We start from the raw sequence: 19,376 nt of genomic DNA, 5'->3' as shown, positions 1-19,376 counted from the left end.
GAAGAAGCTCCTGGCTCCTGGCTTTGGATCAGCTCAGCTCTGGCCCTGTGGTCGTTTGGGGAGTGAACCAGCAGGATGGAAGATCCCTCCCCTCCACTTCCTCCCCCTACCCCTCTCCCTTGTTCTCCCTTTCTGTATAATTCTGTCCTTCAAATAAATTTTAAAAATAATTCTTTAAAAAAAAAAGAAAAGCCATTACAGAAAACTGTATGGAGTTTCCTCAGAAAATTAAAACTAGAATTAACATATGCAATATTTCTGATTATTTATGTGAAATATGTTTTATAAGATATATTTTATGTATTTGAAAGGCAGAGTGATATTGAAAGAGACACATAAAGAGAACTCTTCCATCCACTGATTCACTCTTCAGAGCCAGGCCAAAGACAGGAGCATGGAACTCCATTCAGGTCTCCCATGTGGGTGGCAGAAGCCTGAGCTCTTGGGCCATCTGCTCCTGCTTTCCCAGGGACATTAAACAGGGAGCTGGATTGGAAGTGGAGCAGCTGTACTTGAACTAGCACTCCACATCAGCCAGTTGCCGGCATTGCAGATAGCAGCTTAAGCAGCTGCATCACAATGCTAGCCCCCATGTGAAAGGTTTCAAATCAGTATTTGAAGAGGTTCCTGCATTCCCATTTTTGTTACAGCATTATTTATAGTAATCAAGTTAGGGAATCTACCAAGGATTCCATCAACAAGTGAATGGGTAAAGAAGATGTGCGGGGTTAATGTATGTAATGAAGTAATATTCAGCCTTTAAAAATAAAAGTATCATTTTCAGGAACATGGATAAGCTTGGAGGATAGTATTAAGTGAAATAAGCAGGCACAGAAAGATAAATACTGTATAATCTCACTTATACGTGGAATCTAAAATAGCTGAGCATACCAAAGCTGAGAGTGAAATGGTGATCATCAGAGGCCGGAGGATAGGAGAAATGGAGAATTGGGTCAAGGGGTACAAAGATTCAATTAGGAGAAACCAGTTTCTTTGAGATATGTTGTATAGTGTGATGTCTATAGTTGATAATAATATGTTGTGTATTTCAAAATTGCTAAGAGAAAATTTCAGATATTCTCACCACAGAAAATGATAAGCATTTGAAGTGATGGATACATTAATTAGCTTGGTTTAATCATTCCACATTGTATGCACATATCATCACATCGCTTTTACTCACAAATGTATACAATTATAATTAATTTATAAGTTTTTAAAAGTTGGAGGTACTACTTACAGATATTTTAAAATGTGCATCCTTGGGGCCGGCACAGTGGTGCAGTGGGTTGTGCCATGGCCTGCAATGTGGGGATCTCATATGGGTGCCATTTCAAGTCCCAGCTGCTCCACTTCCAATCCAGCCCACTGCTAAGGCACCTGGGAAAAGCAGCAGTAATAGCCCAACTGCTTGGGCCCCTTCACCCACGTGGGAGACCCAGAAGAATCTCCTGGCTAATGGCTTCAGCCTAGCCCAGTCTTGGTCGTTTTGGGAGTGAACCAGTGGGTGGAAGATCTCTCTGTCTATAACTCTGCCTTTCAAATAAATAAGTAAATCCTTTAAAATGTACACATATGTATATATTCTTTCCTATTCTCTCATATAATTTAAATAAAAGATTCTGCTTGATTTACGATGATGTTAACATTACCTGTTATAACTCAATAAAAATATATAGCCTACAATACTTTGTCTATTACAATAAAATCACAAAAAATTTGCAAACATGTATATAGTGGTCATTGGCCTTTTATTGTAATGAGTATGTGCTTCTAATAAAAACACACAAATTAACTTGAAAGCTTGTTCTCAACATGATATTCAAATGAATTATAATGGTTATAAAACAGATGTTTTAGTTATGTCACTGTCCCCAATAATTAGTGTGTCTGGTAGATGTTTTGTAAGTATTGTGTAATTACTCTGAATATGTCACTGATCACCTCATAGGTTTGCTAATTAACAACTTGTTTTTCATTGGTAAAGCTAAAGGGAAAAAACTAGTTTGGAGTACACTCAGCCTTTATTTCTAGGTTGAATTGATACCCAAGATCTTACCATGGTTTTCATGTTTTGTTTATTGTAGGCTCATGCAACACTTCTAGGTTTGGCAAATATGGAAACTCGTTATTTTGCAAAGAAAAAAACTCTGCTTGGCTTGAGTAAATTGGCCGCACTAGCTTCAGATTTTTCAGAGGATATACTGCAAGAAAAAATTGAAGGTAAAAGAATTTGAGCAAAAAGACTTTGACTAATTGTTATCATTCATACTTCAATGAACTCTTAAGATGTCTTCCTATCATCGTTTAGTAGAATCCATTAGGAACAAGACTCATCCATCTCTACTTAAGAGGAAAACTTTTTTCAGTAAGAATTCCTAAATTCAAATGGCTTGACTAAACACTCTGATTATGTACTTTTGGTAGTATATATTATATGAGCAAAAAGAACTGCAAAGATACACTGACCTTTGTATAGTGGGTTTGTTGTAGGTAGTAGTATGATGCAGTAATTCTGAAATACTCTGTATACCCTGTAGATAGAAAAGATGATTACATATAGTATTATGTTTGAGAACCAAGGAGGAGGGAGATACAAATACTAGTGTAGAAGGAAGGTGAGGAAGAACCCTGTATAATTGCATTTGTATTGAACATAATGGATAGAATGATTTTTTTTTTATTTTTTAAAATTTTCATTTTATTTGAAAAGCAGAAATAGAGGGTCAGAGAGATTGAAGAGAGCTTGTGTTGCTGATTCCCTCCCCCCAGATGCCTGCCACAGCCAAGACTAGGCTAGGCTGAAACTAAAAGCCTGGAATTCAATTCAAGTCTCCCAAGTAGTTGGCAGTCATCTGCTACCTCCCAGGGTGCACATTAGTAGGAAGTTAGATTTAAGGCAGAGGAGCTAGGACTCAAAGCAGCCCTTAGATGTGGGATATGGGCATCCCAAGCAGCAACTTAACCATTGTGCCACATGCCTGCCCCTGGAATTTTTATAAAAAAGTGTATTTCTCTCCACTGAAAGGGCCTGAAAGCAGTGACACCGCAGTAGCATGGGTATTCCTAATTCCATATTTTAGTTTCAAACTACTATTGCCCAGTAAAGAAGGAGGCCATATTGAAAAGATGCCCTTACAGGTTTTGGGTGAGAAAGCAAGGTTAATGTAGAGATGTCACAAGAATACAAGATCCTTGAACAGCCAGCCATCACTAGCCAACTTCAGGGATAATTTGAACAACAAAAAGAATGGTTTGGGTTCCTTCCACTCATGAGGGAGACCCAGCCTGAATTCCAGGCTCCTGGCTTCTCCCTGACCCAGCCCTAGCTGTTGCTGGCATTTGGGGAGTGAACCAGTAGATGAAAGATCTCTTTCTTTTCTGCGTTTCAAATAGAGAAAGGGAGGAAAGCAGAGGGAGGGAGAGTTTTAAGATTTATTTGACAGAGTGCAATGGCTTAACCTACTGCCCCGTAACACCAGCCCCAAAGACAGATTCACATCTCATACTTCCTCAAGATATGACAGTATATATCATCACCTGTTGCTAAAATGTTCGACCTGGGACATTTGACAGTACAGTCAGCCTGGGCTGTTCAAAACTGTAGCAACATGAAAGACCAACTTAGATTAAAGAGGTTATAAGAGCCAGGATAACCAAATGCAGTGCAAGATTCTTAATTGGGTCCTAGATCATCCCCCAAATAACCAGGGTAACTACGATGAATATTAGGGGGATAACTGGGAAAATTTGAGCATGCTTAATAGGTGGGATTACTGTACTGATGAAATTTTATAGGCCTGGTAATTTATTGTGATTGGATGTTCTTGTTCTTAGGAAATACATATATTTATTTAAAAATTAAGTATTTAAAAATGAAATGTTACAAAGTCTGCAACCTTCAAATGATAGGCAAAAAAAACTCTGTATGTGGTGAAGTATATATGAAGTTGGATATTTGGTTGCATTTCTTTTTTAAAAAAAATTTTTTTTAATTTTTTAATATTTATTTCAAAGTCAGAGTTAGAGGCAGAGGGAGAGAGGTTTTCCATCAGCTGGTTCACTCCCCAGATAGCCACAACAGCTAGAGCTAGACTGATCCAGAGCCAGGAGCTCAGGAGAAAAGGTCTCCCACATGGGTGCAGGGACCCACCCAAGGACTTGGACCATTATCCACTGCTTTCCCAGGCCATAGCAGGGAACTGGATCAGAAATGGAGCAGCTGGGTCTCTAACCAGTGCCCATATAGGATGCCAGTACCTCAGGCAGCAGATTTACCCACTGTGCCACAGCACCAGCCCCAGTTGCATTTCTTAACCACAAAGAGTTTATTTAGTCTCTGAGATTAATATTCAGATTTAACTGATGTCATTTTTCCTTTTGAGGGAATGAGTATAGTGGAAAGAATCTGGACAGATCTGGTTTTAAATATTTTCTCCAGAGCTTATTCTCAGATTTGCCCTCATGAGCCTGAATTTCTTTGTAAAATGGGTATTTGAAAGAATTGATGATACTGTGAGTTTCTTTTTTTTTTTTTTAAAGAAGATCAAATGACAAACATCATTTGATTTTTTTTTTAAGATTGATATATTTATTTGAAAGAGTTACACAGAGAAGGAGAGGCAGAGAGAGAGAGAGAGGTCTTCCATCCTCTGGTTCACTCCCCAATTGGCTGCGATGGCCAGAGCTGTGCCGATCTGAAGCCAGGAGCCAGGAACTTCTTCCATGTCTCCCATATGGGTGCAGGGGCCCAAGGACTTGGGCCATCTTCCACTGCTTTCCCAGGCCAGAGAAGAGAGCTGGACCAGAAGTGGAGCAGCCCTGACGTGAACCTGCACCCATATGGGATGCCGGCACTGCAGGTGGCAGCTTTACCCGCTGTGCCCCAGCACTGGCCCCACTGTGTGTTTCTTGAGAAAAGTGGCTTTTATATATCAAGGACTCAAATCAGATATTTGTATTTACCTTTTATTTATTTTACTTATTTTTTATTATTTGGGAGAATCTTTCTTTAAGCTTTATGGACTACTGCTTGTGGTAATGTGCGGCAGCCTGGAGACTATATGGCAAGCAAAAGGCCAGCACCTCTCCACTGGAGATAACCCTGGCTGGTTAGTGGATTTGGTGCATAATCTCACAAGGTTTGTTTTTCTGGTGATATAGTGTCCTTGAAATCATTTCCATTTACGAATGAAACTATAAATTCTGATAGGAAAAACTGAGACTGAGATACCCCACAGCTGGGAGATTTATCCTTTATGAAATAGCCAGGTGTTCTATAACTTCTTCAAGCAGGAGAATCTGTTTCCTTTCTTTACCTACTTTGGCTGCTGGAATACTTCATATGACTTGACACAAACTGTGAATATGTTAATAACATAATCAGCAATCAAGAATAAGTAGAATAACATCTTAAGATCATAGAGGAGGATGGGATCACCTTTAGATAGAGCTGCCTTTTTTTTTTTTTTTTAAGATTTGCTTTATGATAGCGTAAGAGTAGAAGTTACATCATTCTCTCCTTCCCTTCCTCTCTCTTATCTTGATTACTAGAAATGGCTGAGCAGGAGCGCTTTCTACTGCACCAGGAGACCCTACCTGAACAGCTTCTAGCAGAGAAACAGCTGAATCTCAGTGCCATGCCTGTGTTGACTGCACCACAACTCATTGGCGTATGTGCTTTTCAAATCCTTACACCAATTTTTAAACTCCAGACATCCTCAGACATTTGTTGGGCCGTGTGGTATAGTTCTTAGGAGTCATCTTTCAGCTGCTCCCTCCTGAAAGCTTTCCCCTAGAAAAAATTGTTGGAAGCTGCTTGGGAACAGGAAGCTAATTAGTAGAAAGCACTGGAACAGCCTCTGCCTCTGCACCTACTCCTAAAAGTGCTTATCCAGGTGAAAAGGAGACATTATTTGAAGTTTTGCTTTTTTATTATTGGACAAATATGTACCAGGAGATAACTTTATTTCTCCAGAAAAGTACTTTTCGGGTTGAACTGGATTTGCATGGCCTGTAAGTGCCATGCTCACCCTTTCCTCTGGAGTGTAACATTTCTGAGGGCGTAACTGGGGTAAAGGCTGCATTCTAGACAGGCTAGATTTGGTGTTATGCATTTGTAGCCTTATCTCTGCTACTTAGAGGGAATTTCAAATGCAAAAGTGATATAGAATCACCCAGAATTGCTCTGTTTATATTAAAAAGAAAGCAAACAATTGAAAAACCTGAGAATTTTAGGCTTTCTTGATAATAGATGTACTACGACTGAGCTCACAACAACTTCTGATGGAGCACATTTAATTTAGGAATGTAGGATGCTTTGTATTGTAACTCATCACTATTTTATGCATCATTAAGAGAGGGGGAAAAAGTGCCAGTTTTACTCTGGTACACTATCAAGTTTAATACTATATTCCAATTCCAGAGATTGTGGGAAAAAAAAGTGTGTTCAGAAACAGTGAAATAAAAGGGGGTTTCTTTAATAACTATTCACTTTTTGTTTTAATTTTTAATTTATTATGTATTTGAGAGGGAGAGAGAGAAAGGTCTTCCATCCACTAGTTCACTCCCTAGATGGCTGCAACAGCCAGAGCTGGGCCGATCTGAAGCCAGGAGCCAGGTGCTTCTTCTAGGTCTCCAACGTGGTACAGGGCCCCAAGCACTTGGGCCATCTTCTACTCTCCCAGGTGCATCAGCTGGAAGCTGGATTGGAAGAGGAGCAGCTTGGACTAGAACCGGCGCCCATATGGGATGCTGGTGCCGCAGGCAGAGGCTTAGCCCACTCTCCACAGCGCCAGCTGGGGGTTTCTTTTTGGTGTTTTTGTTTTTTCTGAAAGAGACAAACAGATCTTCCACCTGCTCATTCACTCCCCAAAATACCCTCAACAGTGGGGGCTGGGTCATGTAGAAGCCAGAAATCCAGAACTCAATCCAGGTGTCCCACATGAGTGACTCAATCCAGGGGACCCCAAGGTCTTGAGCCATCACCCGCTGCCTCACAGAATGTACAGGAAGGTAGAATCGAAAGCAGAATTGGAACTCAGCCCCAGGCAGTCTGATATAGGGTACAGGTGTGCCACATAGTGTCTTAACCACAATACCAAATGCTCTTCCCAAAGTTCTCAATTTGTAAAATCTGCCTTATTTTAACTTGCTTTAGCTATATATCTGTGAAGAAAACAGAAGAGCTAATGAATATGACTTCAAGAAAGCTTTAGACTTGCTGGAATACATTGATGAGGTAAGCAGTATTGCTTGACGTGATCTCAGGCAACTGAATACAGATAAAGAGGGAGGGAGGAATTCCTTTTGCAGTCAGTCATGAAAATGTTTAAATGAAAAAGGACCCTATCTCTACCCTCTTAGAACACAAGGAGCCCTTTAGGAACCAAAGAAAAAGGGCTATGGGGAGCTTTTATTTCCTAATAAATTTCTCGCTCTCAGATGTCTTTCTGTGCCCAAATGAATGCTACTTTTCAAAGTTATGATGTATTTTTTTCTTTCTTTTATAATCATTAATTTTGAATGTGATGTTACACTCTTCATCAGTTTATTCTTCATAGTGTACAACCTAAGAGAAGCTGTTTGTCAGCTTTCAAAAGACTATAGTAAAAATTCTGTAAGATAAGCTTCTTTTAACTGGCCATGCAATTGAAATTGCTTTGGTAGGTTTTAGAAATATAATATGTGGACTTTTACCTGACATTTTAAAATTGTAATTCTTTCAAGTGTCTGATAAAATCAGAATATCACAGACAGTTGTGAAACTAATTCAAAATTGAGTTTTAATCAGAATTTTTTGTTTTGCTATGAAGGAGGAAGATGTAAATATAAATGATCTAAAACTGGAAATCCTTTGCAAAGCTCTTCAGAGAGATAAGTAAGTTTTTATAGCATGAACCTATGGTAAAGTTTTAGGAAGGGGCTCCACTTTAAGAAGATAATACCATTATGCCAGTGGTTTTATAAACTTCTAATTGTATTGCAACAGACATTGCAAAATTACAAGTGGTTCTACCTGTAATCCTAAAAAATGTTTTAATGGTTAAAGATGTAGCCTAAAGACTTGGAACCGTTGATATAATAATAGTAAATCACTACTTTTGGTTTTAAAATTTAAACTGTCAGCTTGCACAGAAATAAATACACCTGTTCTTGGCCGACGCCGCAGCTCACTAGGCTAATCCTCAGCCTTGCAGCGCCAGCACACTGGGTTCTAGTCCCGGTCGGGGCACCGGATTCTGTCCCGGTTGCCCCTCTTCCAGGCCAGCTCTCTGCTGTGTCCAGGGAGTGCAGTGGAGGATGGCCCAAGTCCTTGGGCGCTGCACCCCATGGGAGTCCAGGATAAGTACCTGGCTCCTGCCATCAGATCAGCGCGGTGCGCCGGCCGTGGCGGCCATTGGAGGGTGAACCAACGGCAAAAGGAAGACCTTTCTCTCTCTCTCTCTCTCACTGTCCACTCTGCCTGTTAAAAAATAAATAAATAAATAAAGACACCTGTTCTTTATTTTCACAAATGTCAGGCACATGACTTACATCACTGAAGGCTTTTTCTAATAAGAGGCTGTTATAATTTGAGGGCCATTGCGTTCTTTTTCTAAGTGATTAAATAGCAACTTCTTTGTTAGCATCATTTCCCCTCCGCAGAGGATTTCCATCTATGGAAATGGTTGTGTTAAGATTCAGTGGCAGAGAAAGACTAAGAATAATCAGTTGTTCGGATAGATTCTCTCCAGGAAAAGAATTTTAAAGAGATCATGCCTTGAGTACTAAAAGCACCCCCCTATATACTTTCCTCTTTCCTGTGGTGGTGAGAAATTGTGGTAGAGCTATTTTTACTAAAGCATTTCTCCCTTCTCTGGTCACTCCCAGATAGTTAGAATTGTTGTGTAATTTGGTCGCAGAGGTCATCGTCTGCAGATCCAGCTGTGTGCCCACTTGAGTCCCAGGTTCCATCCCAATTACTCAGGAAGACACTGTCATTTTGACTACAGTTCTTTGTCCTGGCTTTGTGTTTAAAAATTGTGAAGATGTCATGTAGGATACATACACATAAATTACTCTAGGCAGTGCTTTTGCAGGTTTATATTTCAGTAGCAGATAGACCTATCTAGATCAAAGAAAGCTGCTCTTATTACTAGGCAGTGGTTTCCATTTTACCTGTATGAAACAGAATATTTTATAACATGTTCTAACTATTTCCTGTGCTGTGCAAGATCATACCTGAGAGTCCATACTAGATTTGTTACTTACTTGCAGAACTTTCTTTGGGAGGATACCTCACTATTTGGTTTTGGAAGTAAAATAGATGGTGATACTAAGTGAAGAGCTACTGAGTGTTGCATCTTGTATGTATTATGGAGACTATAAGTGTGTCGAACATTTAAAGCCTCTTTATCCTAATGATTTCAGAATGTATCGCAGAACTCAGATTCTGTATCTTCAGAGCCATCAGAACAAAGCTGTGATAAGCAAACAGAAGTCATTTATTTCAGCTGTGCCGATGATTTCATTTTCCCCTCATAGTGATTTTGTGTTCTAGTTGGTCCAGTTCTGATGGTAAAGATGATCCAATTGAAGTGTCTAAAGACAGCATATTTGTGAAAATCTTACAGAAACTCTTAAAAGATGGTAAGTGGTTTGTTATCACTGGAAATTACAGTGTCAATTCTCAGTTTAAAATTTGAGTAATGGAGACTTGCTGAGATTTCAGATGACAGGGAGATTTAAGATTATTAAACAGTATCATACTCAAAATTAGAGGGATTTGTTAATAAAGGAAGAACTTTTTTTCTACCTCTGTTATTGGAAGAACATGTATCAAGGCGAGGTCTTTCTCCTGGTTCCCTGGGTGCCTGAAGCAGGTGAAGTTACCTTGCTGAGTCAGGATGGGCAAGAAACGTCACCCGTGGGGCACAAACACTGGTTCTAACATGGAAAAATCAGTACTGAGAGAAGTAATCATGTATTTTAATTTTTCATTTAACTCTAATGAAGCTTGAACATTTAAAATAGAGGATGAACCATTCTTTTTTTTTTTTTTTTTTTGACAGAGTTATAGACAGAGAGAGAGACAGAAAAGTCTTCCTTCCATTGGCTCACTCCCCAAATGTCTGCTACAGCCAGCACTGCGCTGATCCAAAGCCAGGAGCCAGATGCCTCCTCCTGGTCTCTCATGCAGGTGCAGGGGCCCAAGCACTTGGACCATCCTCCACTGCCCTCCCAGGCCACAAGCAGAGAGCTGGACTGGAAGAGATGTAACCGAGAATAGAACCCGGCGCCCATATGGGATGCCAGCACCGCAGGCAGAGGATTAACCAAGTGAGCCACGGTGCCAGCCCCATGGATATGAACCATTCTTAAGTTAGAGGCCGGCGCCGTGGCTCACTAGGCTAATCCTCCACCTAGCGGCACGGCACACCGGGTTCTAGTCCCGGTCGGGGCGCCAGATTCTGTCCCGGTTGCCCCTCTTCCAGGCCAGCTCTCTGCTGTGGCCCAGGAAGGCAGTGGAGGATGGCCCAAGTGCTTGGGCCCTGCACCCCATGGGAGACCAGGAGAAGCACCTGGCTCCTGGCTTCGGATCAGCCACGGTGCACCAGCAGCAGCGCGGCGGCCATTGGAGGGTGAACCAACGGCAAGGAAGACCTTTCTCTCTCTCTCTCTCTCTCACTGTCCACTCTGCCTGTCAAAAATAAAAAAATAAAATAAAATAAAGAACAAGTTAGAAAATATGTTTATAAATGCATTTTTTTTTTTTTTTTTTTTTTTTTTTTTTTTGACAGGCAGAGTGGACAGTGAGAGAGAGAGAGACAGAGAGAAAGGTCTTCCTTTTTTGCCGTTGGTTCACCCTCCAATGGCCGCCGCGGCCCGCGCGCTGCGGCCGGCGCACCGCGCTGATCCGATGGCAGGAGCCATGAGCCAGGTGCTTTTCCTGGTCTCCCATGGGGTGCAGGACCCAAGCACCTGGGCCATCCTCCACTGCACTCCCTGGCCACAGCAGAGGGCTGGCCTGGAAGAGGGGCAACCGGGACAGAATCCGGTGCCCCGACCGGGACTAGAACCCGGTGTGCCGGCGCCGCTAGGCGGAGGATTAGCCTAGTGAGCTGCGGCGCCAGCCTATAAATGCATTTTAAATAGTAAGAGACTAAAATCCAATTTAGAAACAAAATGGAAACAAGAAATATGTTTTGCATAGATTTTTTTTTTAATTTATTTATTTGAAAGATCGAGTTACAGAGAGAGACAGAGAGAGGTCTTCCATCTGCTGGTTCACTCCCCAAATGGCTGCAACGGCTGGAGCTGTGCCAAGCCGAAGCCAGGAGCCAGGAGCTTCTTCCCAATCTCCCACATGGGTGCAGGGTCCAAGCACCCGAGCCATCTTCCACTGCTTTCCCAGGCCATAGCAGAGAGCTGGATCAGAAGAGGAGCAGGCAGGACTAGAACCGGTGCCCATATGGGATGCTCGTTCTTCATGCCAGAGCGTTAACCCACTGTGCCACAGCACCAGCCCCTGCATGGATGTTTTGTATCTAAAGCAGTGAGCAAAATTCCATTTGAGGATAAAGATACAAACAGGTAATCAGACTTTTACAGATGAAATGTTTGTTCTTGCGGCAGATTTCTGGCCAGTGGTTAAGATGCTGATGAAGATAACACCTGTCACAAATTGTGATGCCTGGGTTTGATTCCCAGTTTCCAGCTTCAGCTTCCCACCAGTGCAGACCCTGTAACAGATGGATGACTCAGGCAGTTAGGTCCCTGCCACCCATGTGGGATACCAGGATTGAGTTCCTGGCTTCAACTTGGCGTGACTCTGGCCATTGTGGGCATTTGGGGAGTAAACTGATTGATGGCAGCTCTCTCTCTCTCTTTCTGTGTCTTAAGAAGAAGTAAGCTCTTTCTCTCTAACTCTGCCTTTCAAATAAATAAATCTTTAAAAAAAAAATACTGAAGGTGGTTATCAAACCCAGGCATGCTGGAATGTAGGCTTTTTTTTTTTTTTTTTAGATTTATTTATTTGAAAGGCAGAGTTACAGAGGGCTAGAGGAAGAGACAGAAACTTTCCATATACTAGTTCACTTTCCAAATTGGCTGCAACAGCTAGAGCTGGGCCAGCCCAAAACCAGGAGCCAGGAGCTTCTTCCAGGTCTCCCACCATGAGTGCAGGGACCCAAGTACTTGGGCCCTCTTCCACTGCTTTCCCAGGGAGTTGGATCGGTAGTGGAGCAGCTGGGACTTGAACTGGCCCCCATATGGGATGCTGGCACTGCAGGTGGCAGCTTAACCCACTATGCCACAGTGGCAGCCCCAAATGTGGGCATCTTAACCAGCATTAGCTGCTAGGCAAAATGGCTATCCCAAGGACACTCATTTTAGTTTTGATTGGAAGAAGCACAATGACAAAAAGCTGTTGTAAATTCAGCAGTCCTTCTAAGTGAAGGTGAATTTTATTCATAGTTTTGATTTATATCCATTTGAACATTTTCTGTACATACATCTGAAGATACATTATTTAATATTGAATTACACCAGCCTAGTGTGCCTGATACACAGCAGTCAGTTGCTCAGGAAACATCTGTTCTTGAGTATATAGAATTATTTGCAAATCCACAGCCCCATCTCTACTGTCCTAGATTCTGCCCCTGGCTCCTCCACCCTGTGTTGACAGTTCTCTACTTTCGAGGCACTGGCTTACCTAGGTGAAGTGGAGGACCCGGAGAGAAGACTCTGGAACTAGCCACAGCAGCCAGTGTTCTGAGGTCAAGAGCGCAAACTCGGTGTGCTTCTCCTTTTAGAGCCTGTCCACATTGACCTGGTAGCACTGTTCTGCAGAGAGTCAGCCTCCTATTTCATAGCTGATCAAATGTAAATACAGTTCTACAGCTGATTGCTTGTAACTTGCTTGGAATTGTCCTACACCTTGATTTATGAAAAACAGAAACTTGATTGCCCCACAGTGTCAGGATATTTAATGAGTACTTTTGTTCTCAAAGCTGAGTAAAGAACAAGAAAGTTAAACATTTCCACTGTCAAAAAATGAATGGAGGTGATTGCTGTGACAAGTTAAGCCATCAGTCGGATGCCTGCATCCCATATTGGTGCCCAGGATTGAGTCCTGCCTTTCTTTTCAATCCAGCTTCCCTTCCTGATCATGCATCCTGAGAAGCAGCAGATGATGGCTCAAATACTTGGGTCCTTGCCACCCGTGTGAGAGACCCTGACAAAGATCCTGGCTCCTGGCTTTGGCCTGCCAAGCTCGGGCTTTTGTGAGCATTTGGGGAGTGAGCCAGCAGATGGAAAATTTCCCTCTTCTGTTTTTCTCCTTTTCTCTCTGGTATTCAACTTTTCAAATTAATAAATCTTTTTTAAAAACTAGAGATTTAGGGAGGCCAACGCTGTGGCACAGCAGGTTAAAACCCCGGCCTGCAGTGTAGGCATCCCATAGGGGCGCCAATTCAAGTCCTGGCTGCTCCACTTGGTTCCAGCTCTCTGCTGTGGCCTGGGAAAGCAGTAGAAGATGGCCCAAGTCCTTGGGCCAGTACACCTGCATGGGAGACCCAGAAGAAGCTCCTGGCTCCTGGCTTCGGATTAGCTCAGCTCTGGCTGTAGGAGCCATTTGGGGAGAGTGAACCAGCAAGTAGAAGACTTCTCTCTGGCTCTACCTCTCTCTGTAACTCTAAATCTTTAAAAAAAAAAAAAAAAATGGAAATTTAAAACAAAATAAATGAAGATGTATAGCAAAATGAATGATCTTTCTTAAAGATTATTTTACTTGAAATTTAGAAAACAGTTGTAATGTGTCTTTAACACTTCTTTTCTACAATTTAAGAAATAATTGGATATAGTCTGTCTGTACCTATTAGAGAGATTCTCCAGCTGAGCTTAAAGAATTATTAGGCTGGCACCACAGCTCACTAGGCTAATCCTCTGCCTGCTGTGCCAGCACCCCAGGTTCCAGTCCCAGTTGGGGTGTCGGTTCTGTCCCAATTGCTCCTCTTCCAGTCCAGCTCTCTGCTATGACCTGGGAAGGCAGTGGAGGATGGCCAAGTGCTTGGGCTCTGCACCCGCATGGGAGACCAGGAGGAAGCTCCTGGCTCCCGGCTTTGGATCGGGTGTAGCGCCCCGGCCGTAGCGGTCTTTTGGGGAGTGAACCAATGGAAAAGGAAGACCTTTCTCTCTGTCTCTCTCACTGTCTAACTCTGTCTGTCAAAAAAAAAAAAAAGAGAGAATGATTAGGACCCAAATATGATGCTTTCCATGAAATGGGTTCTTGTAAAAGTGCCGCAGAAGTGAGTTGTGTCTAATTAGGTATCTGGCACTAATATTATAAACATATAAATAAAAAGAATGTATATTTATTATAACAATAGGCCAAAGATGTTGTTTTTGGAAACTTTTATTCGCTAATGTGTACAATAGTAAATGTTTTTTTAAAAGACAAAATCTGAGCATAGAGAGAGAACCTCGCAATACATTTCACAGGCTTTGACAGCTCCCCAGGTATTTTACTCTGCGGGGTGAGTGCATCCTGCCCATGTTTAAATCACCCACACAGTTTGTTTTTCCATGACACATTGTATGTATATAGGATAAAATGCCCACATTCATATGTGGAATTCAGTGTTTTTTTCTAATGAGTCACCAACATCTAGTAGTTGAGAGTGGTTCTAGTAAGTTCTGTTTTCTGACTTTTGTTGATTTGCATACACCAGACAGTAATTACATGGGACACTCAGCAGGAGGTGTAGAGTGCTGCTTTAGCTGAGTTAGTGACTCAGCCTACCAGGATGCCCGCATTCACGCCCCTCATTCCTGCCTAGACTTTGGAGGCATTTGAATTTCAAACCCTGCTCTAAAGAAAAAGGAGCTGAAGCTGGCGCTGTGGCTCAGCGGGTAAATGCCCTGGCCTGAAACACCGGTTCGAGTCCTGGCTGCTCCACTTCCGGTCCAGCTCTCTGCTATGACCTGGGATAGAAGTAGAAGATGGCCCGAGTGCTTGGGCCCCTGCACCCACGTAGGAGACCCGGAAGAAGCTCCTGGCTCCAAATTCGCACAGCTCCAGCCGTTGCGGCCAATTGAGGAGTAAACCATCAGATGGAAGACCTCTCTCTCTGCCTGTCCTCTCTGTGTAACTCTGACTTTCAAGTAAAATAAATCTTTTTTAAAAAAAAAAAAAAAAAGAGCTATCAGATAATAAGTGTTAAGGAAGGCATGCTCTTTAAAGTATAATACTGTTTTTACAGAGAAAAATCTGAACATGTGTTAATTGTAACAGATGATACAGAAATGCTCTGGATTTAGCCTCATAACTTTATCAACCCTGACTTTTAAAAATGTGTGTTTATTGTCATCTACTTGGAAGGAGGGAGGGAGGGAGCAGGAGAGAGAGCAGTCTTCCATCAGAGATCTTCCATCCTCTTCTTCACTCCTCAAATGCCCACAATAGCCAGGGCTGGGTAAGGACAAAGCCAGAAGCCTGGAACTCCATCCAGGTCTCTCATGTGGGTGACAAGGGCCCAAGTACTTGGGCTATCATCCACTGCTTTCCTAGGCTCCTTATCAGAGAGCTGATCAGAAGCAGAGCAGCCAGGACTTAAACTGGCACTCCAGCCTGAGATGTGAGTGTCGCAAGTGGAAACTTAACCAGCTGCACAACACCACCTACTCCTTATCAACCCAGATAGTTATTGTATAACAAGTACAAGAAATAAGATGCTGGACAGTTTGAGGGTTTTTAAAAAAGTATCTGATTTTGAGAATCTTACAGTAACGTAAAAATTGTAAAATACTGTTGCCTAAGTAATTTAAAAGTTCCTCCAGTTTGTCATATAGGAAATCTGTATGTACATTTTTGTTCCTGTACAGGTCTCAACTTCCCATTTCATTAGTGTTCATTGGCTTTCCTGTTCTGTAGATGACTTGTGAAGAAAGGCTGCTTTGGCCAGTCTAATTTTAGACTTAAACTGTAATACATTCTGGGATACTGTAGTCAGCTTTCATCATGGTGTTTCTGCTGGATATTTCCCAAAACGAGGAACATGTAATTATTTGAAATGCTTATTTTCAAGTAATAATTAAAAATGTACCCATCAAAGTTACGTCTTAAGCTGTGAGAAAAGCAAAATATTTCAGATTTTATTAAAGACTTTAAATAGAATGGCCATTTTGACCACTAGGGGGAAAAACCCTCAAGGAGTCTCTGAAGAATGTCATATTGTTAGACCTGAAAGTATGTTTGACAGATGGAAGGAATTTAGCAGAGAGTATTTCTCAAGAGCAGAGTGCATTATGGTTTAAATTAGAAGCACAGATGTTTGCATCATCGATCATCTTAATTCATTTGAGTTTTAAAGAAGTAAAATTTGCCTTTCTGTCTTTGTGTTGATAGGTATTCAGCTCCGTGAATACTTACCAGAGGTGAAGGACCTCCTGCAAGCAGAACACCTTGGAAGCCTCAAGTCCAATCCATACTTTGAGTTTGTTTTGAAAGCCAATTATGAATATTATGTCCAGGGACAAGTATAATTTTTTTCTAAAACTTACCATTGTTTCTAAAATTTGTGTAACATAAATATTTCAGGCCTTTAGCAACCAGATGTTTTCACCATTTTGTAAAATGTATGACTGGATTTTTTATACTTTATTTGGAAGCTAATATAAAATTGTTACATAACTAATATTTTGGTTTTCAATTACATGATAATTTCCTTCCTCCTTTTCCACCTGAAAGTTATCAATTGTTTCTGTATTTATTGCCATTTCTTTTTCATCTCACTTGGTGTGGTGAGTCCTGCTTCTGGCTATTTACAAATGACTTCTAGGTCTGTTTCTCTAACTCTCAAAATCACAAGATTGCACTAGATTGTCTGAATGGCTGTGACTGCATATAATGTGCTAAAGAGAAACTGGGGTGTTTGGTATCTATTTTGGTTAAGGAGAATGGGAAATATCTAATAAGATAAATCACAATTTTTGCCGACTTATGGAACTAAAAAAATAAGACAAAGTGGACCTGAATTCATGTGAGCTTGATGTCTGATGAATTCACTGGAAATAGTTTAAACTTTTCTACAGAAAGAATGAGCATTAGTGAAAGTATTTTAGTGGAAAAAGCAGCTTTCTAATTCATAAACTGCCATTGATAAGCTTATTGTACTAATGCGATTTTTCAGTGTGGGAATTAATCAGCCTTATGTGTTTTCAGAATGTTTTTCACTGCATTCCAGCGCCAGCAGTCTGCTGACCTGGTCAAAGCATGTGTAATGATGGAAGCTGTTATGACTTCACCTAACATGGTAACCGAGGTGGACAGCAGTGTTCCCTCAAAGCTTCTTTGTCCTGACCAGTGTCACCGCCCTGTTTATCTGGCTTAAATAAAGATCAGGGATTGGATGAGGCGTTGCTGGCATACATAGGGTTTGGCTCAGATGATGGCTCACTCCCAGCCTGCTCCAACAGCTGAAAAGGTCAGAAGTTAAACATGGAGAAGAGAGCCCCGGTCTAGCCATGGTGGCCTCTTCCCTGCAGGTTGTATAGCTCAACCTGTGCACTAACGGAGCTGGTTATAATAATCAAAGGGGAGAAATCAGCAGCCTGGGAATTCACTGTGTGCAGATGCGGGTTAGGACAGCAAGCATCAGGACTGAGGCCAGGAATACACTGAAGGGTTCTTTTTTTTTTTTTTTGGACAGGCAGAGTGGACAGTGAGAGAGAGAGAGAAAGGTCTTCCTTTGCCGTTGGTTCACCCTCCAATGGCCGCTGCGGCCAGCGCACCGCGCTGATCTGATGGCAGGCAGGTGCTTTTCCTGGTCTCCCATGGGGTGCAGGGCCCAAGCACCTGGGCATCCTCCACTGCACTCCCTGGCCACAGCAGAGAGCTGGCTTGGAAGAGGGGCAACCGGGACAGAATCTGGTGCCCCAACCGGGACTAGAACCCGGTGTGCCGGCGCCGCTAGGCGGAGGATTAGCCTAGTGAGCCGCGGCGCCGGCCTTGAAGGGTTCTAAGAAGGTACTTAGGAAGAAGAGCTTTGGATTTATAGAGACATTAACTGCAGGCATTCAGTTTGCTCCTAGATCACCCTAGTAGGTAAGAGTGGCTTTGGGGACACACTCCTGCCTCCTTCATGTTGCCACAAATATACTTTGGTGTTACTTGATGAGTAGAGTTAATTACAAACCCAGTTATCCCTGGTTCAACAGAAGGAAACGGAGAAGCCATTGATAGTACCTGACTGCTGGTGGATATCTGGGTGTGAAATAACTGTTCTTGCGGTGTTAGTGTTTCTGTCTTACTCTTTCAGCTCTAGCCCATATAATCAGTAGCTAAAATTAGTAGTAAAGAGGAAATTAGCGCCGGCGCCGCGGCTCACTAGGCTAATCCTCTGCCTTGCGGCGCCTGCACACCAGGTTCTAGTCCCAGTTGGGGCACCGGATTCTGTCCGGGTTGCCCCTCTTCCAGGCCAGCTCTCTGCTGTGGCCAGGGAGTGCAGTGGAGGATGGCCCAAGTACTTGGGCCCTGCACCTCATGGGAGACCAGGAGAAGTACCTGGCTCCTGCCATCGGATCAGCGCAGTGCGCCGGCCGCAGCACACCAGCCGCGGTGGCCATTGGAGGGTGAACCAACGGCAAAAAGGAAAACCTTTCTCTCTGTCTCTCTCTCTCACTGTCCACTCTACCTGTAAAAAAAAAAAAAAAAAAAAAAAAAGGAAATTAACAGCTACAATTTTGAAAATTATTTTCTCTTAGTTTTTTGTTTTTTTTTTTTTTTTTTTTTTTGACAGGCAGAGTGGACAGTGAGAAAGAGAGAGAGAGAAAGGTCTTCCTTTGCTGTTGGTTCACCCTCCAATGGCCGCCGCGGCCGGTGCGCTGCGGCCGGTGCACCACGCTGATCCGATGGCAGGAGCCAGGAGCCAGGTGCTTTTCCTGGTCTCCCATGGGGTGCAGGGCCCAAGCACCTGGGCCATCCTCCACTGCACTCCCTGGCCACAGCAGAGAGCTGGTCTGGAAGAGGAGCAACCGGGACAGAATCCGGCGCCCCGACCGGGACTAGAACCCGGTGTGCCGGCGCCGCTAGGCGGAGGATTAGCCTAGTGAGCCGCGGCGCCGGCCTCTCTTAGATTTTTTTAAAATTGTTTCTACAATGTAGTCGTCAAAGAATTATTAATGATTTTTTTTATAAATCAAGTAACTGATTATAACTTTACAAGTGCTGTAAATATATGTATGTATGTATGTTTTGGTTTTTTTTTTGTTGTTTTTTGTTTGTTTGTTTGTTTTTGGACCAGTGCTGTGGTGAAGTAGGCTAAGCTGCTACCTGCAATGTCAGTATCACAGGTGGGCACTGGTTTGTGTCCCAGCTGCTCGTCTTCTGATCCAGC

General features: G+C 42.5%; 1 protein-coding gene across 9 annotated transcripts in view; it reads left to right on the top strand.

Annotated features, from left to right (window-relative positions):
- NUP133 (nucleoporin 133) overlaps positions 1–16,676 on the top strand; it is an 88,458-nt gene extending 71,782 nt beyond the window's left edge. For 7 of the 9 annotated variants that reach the window (XM_070055887.1, XM_070055885.1, XM_070055884.1 and 4 more), the window contains 6 exons: positions 2,088–2,223; positions 5,554–5,672; positions 7,160–7,240; positions 7,815–7,879; positions 9,542–9,630; positions 16,388–16,676. In XM_070055887.1, coding sequence (XP_069911988.1) covers positions 2,088–2,223; positions 5,554–5,672; positions 7,160–7,240; positions 7,815–7,879; positions 9,542–9,630; positions 16,388–16,524 — 627 coding nt within the window. In that variant the 3' untranslated portion in view covers positions 16,525–16,676. Of the gene's footprint in view, positions 1–2,087; positions 2,224–5,553; positions 5,673–7,159; positions 7,241–7,814; positions 7,880–9,525; positions 9,631–16,387 lie in introns of all 9 variants that reach the window. The other 2 variants (XR_011381648.1, XM_070055881.1) reach the window with 2 other exon arrangements.
- Positions 16,677–19,376: the final 2,700 nt, after the last annotated feature.

Source organism: Oryctolagus cuniculus, chromosome 13 (assembly GCF_964237555.1).
Source record: "Oryctolagus cuniculus chromosome 13, mOryCun1.1, whole genome shotgun sequence".
In the NCBI taxonomy this organism is placed as follows: domain Eukaryota; kingdom Metazoa; phylum Chordata; class Mammalia; order Lagomorpha; family Leporidae; genus Oryctolagus; species Oryctolagus cuniculus.
The sequence above is the reverse complement of the archived record's forward strand: the minus strand, read 5'-3'. Positions and strand labels throughout refer to the sequence as shown.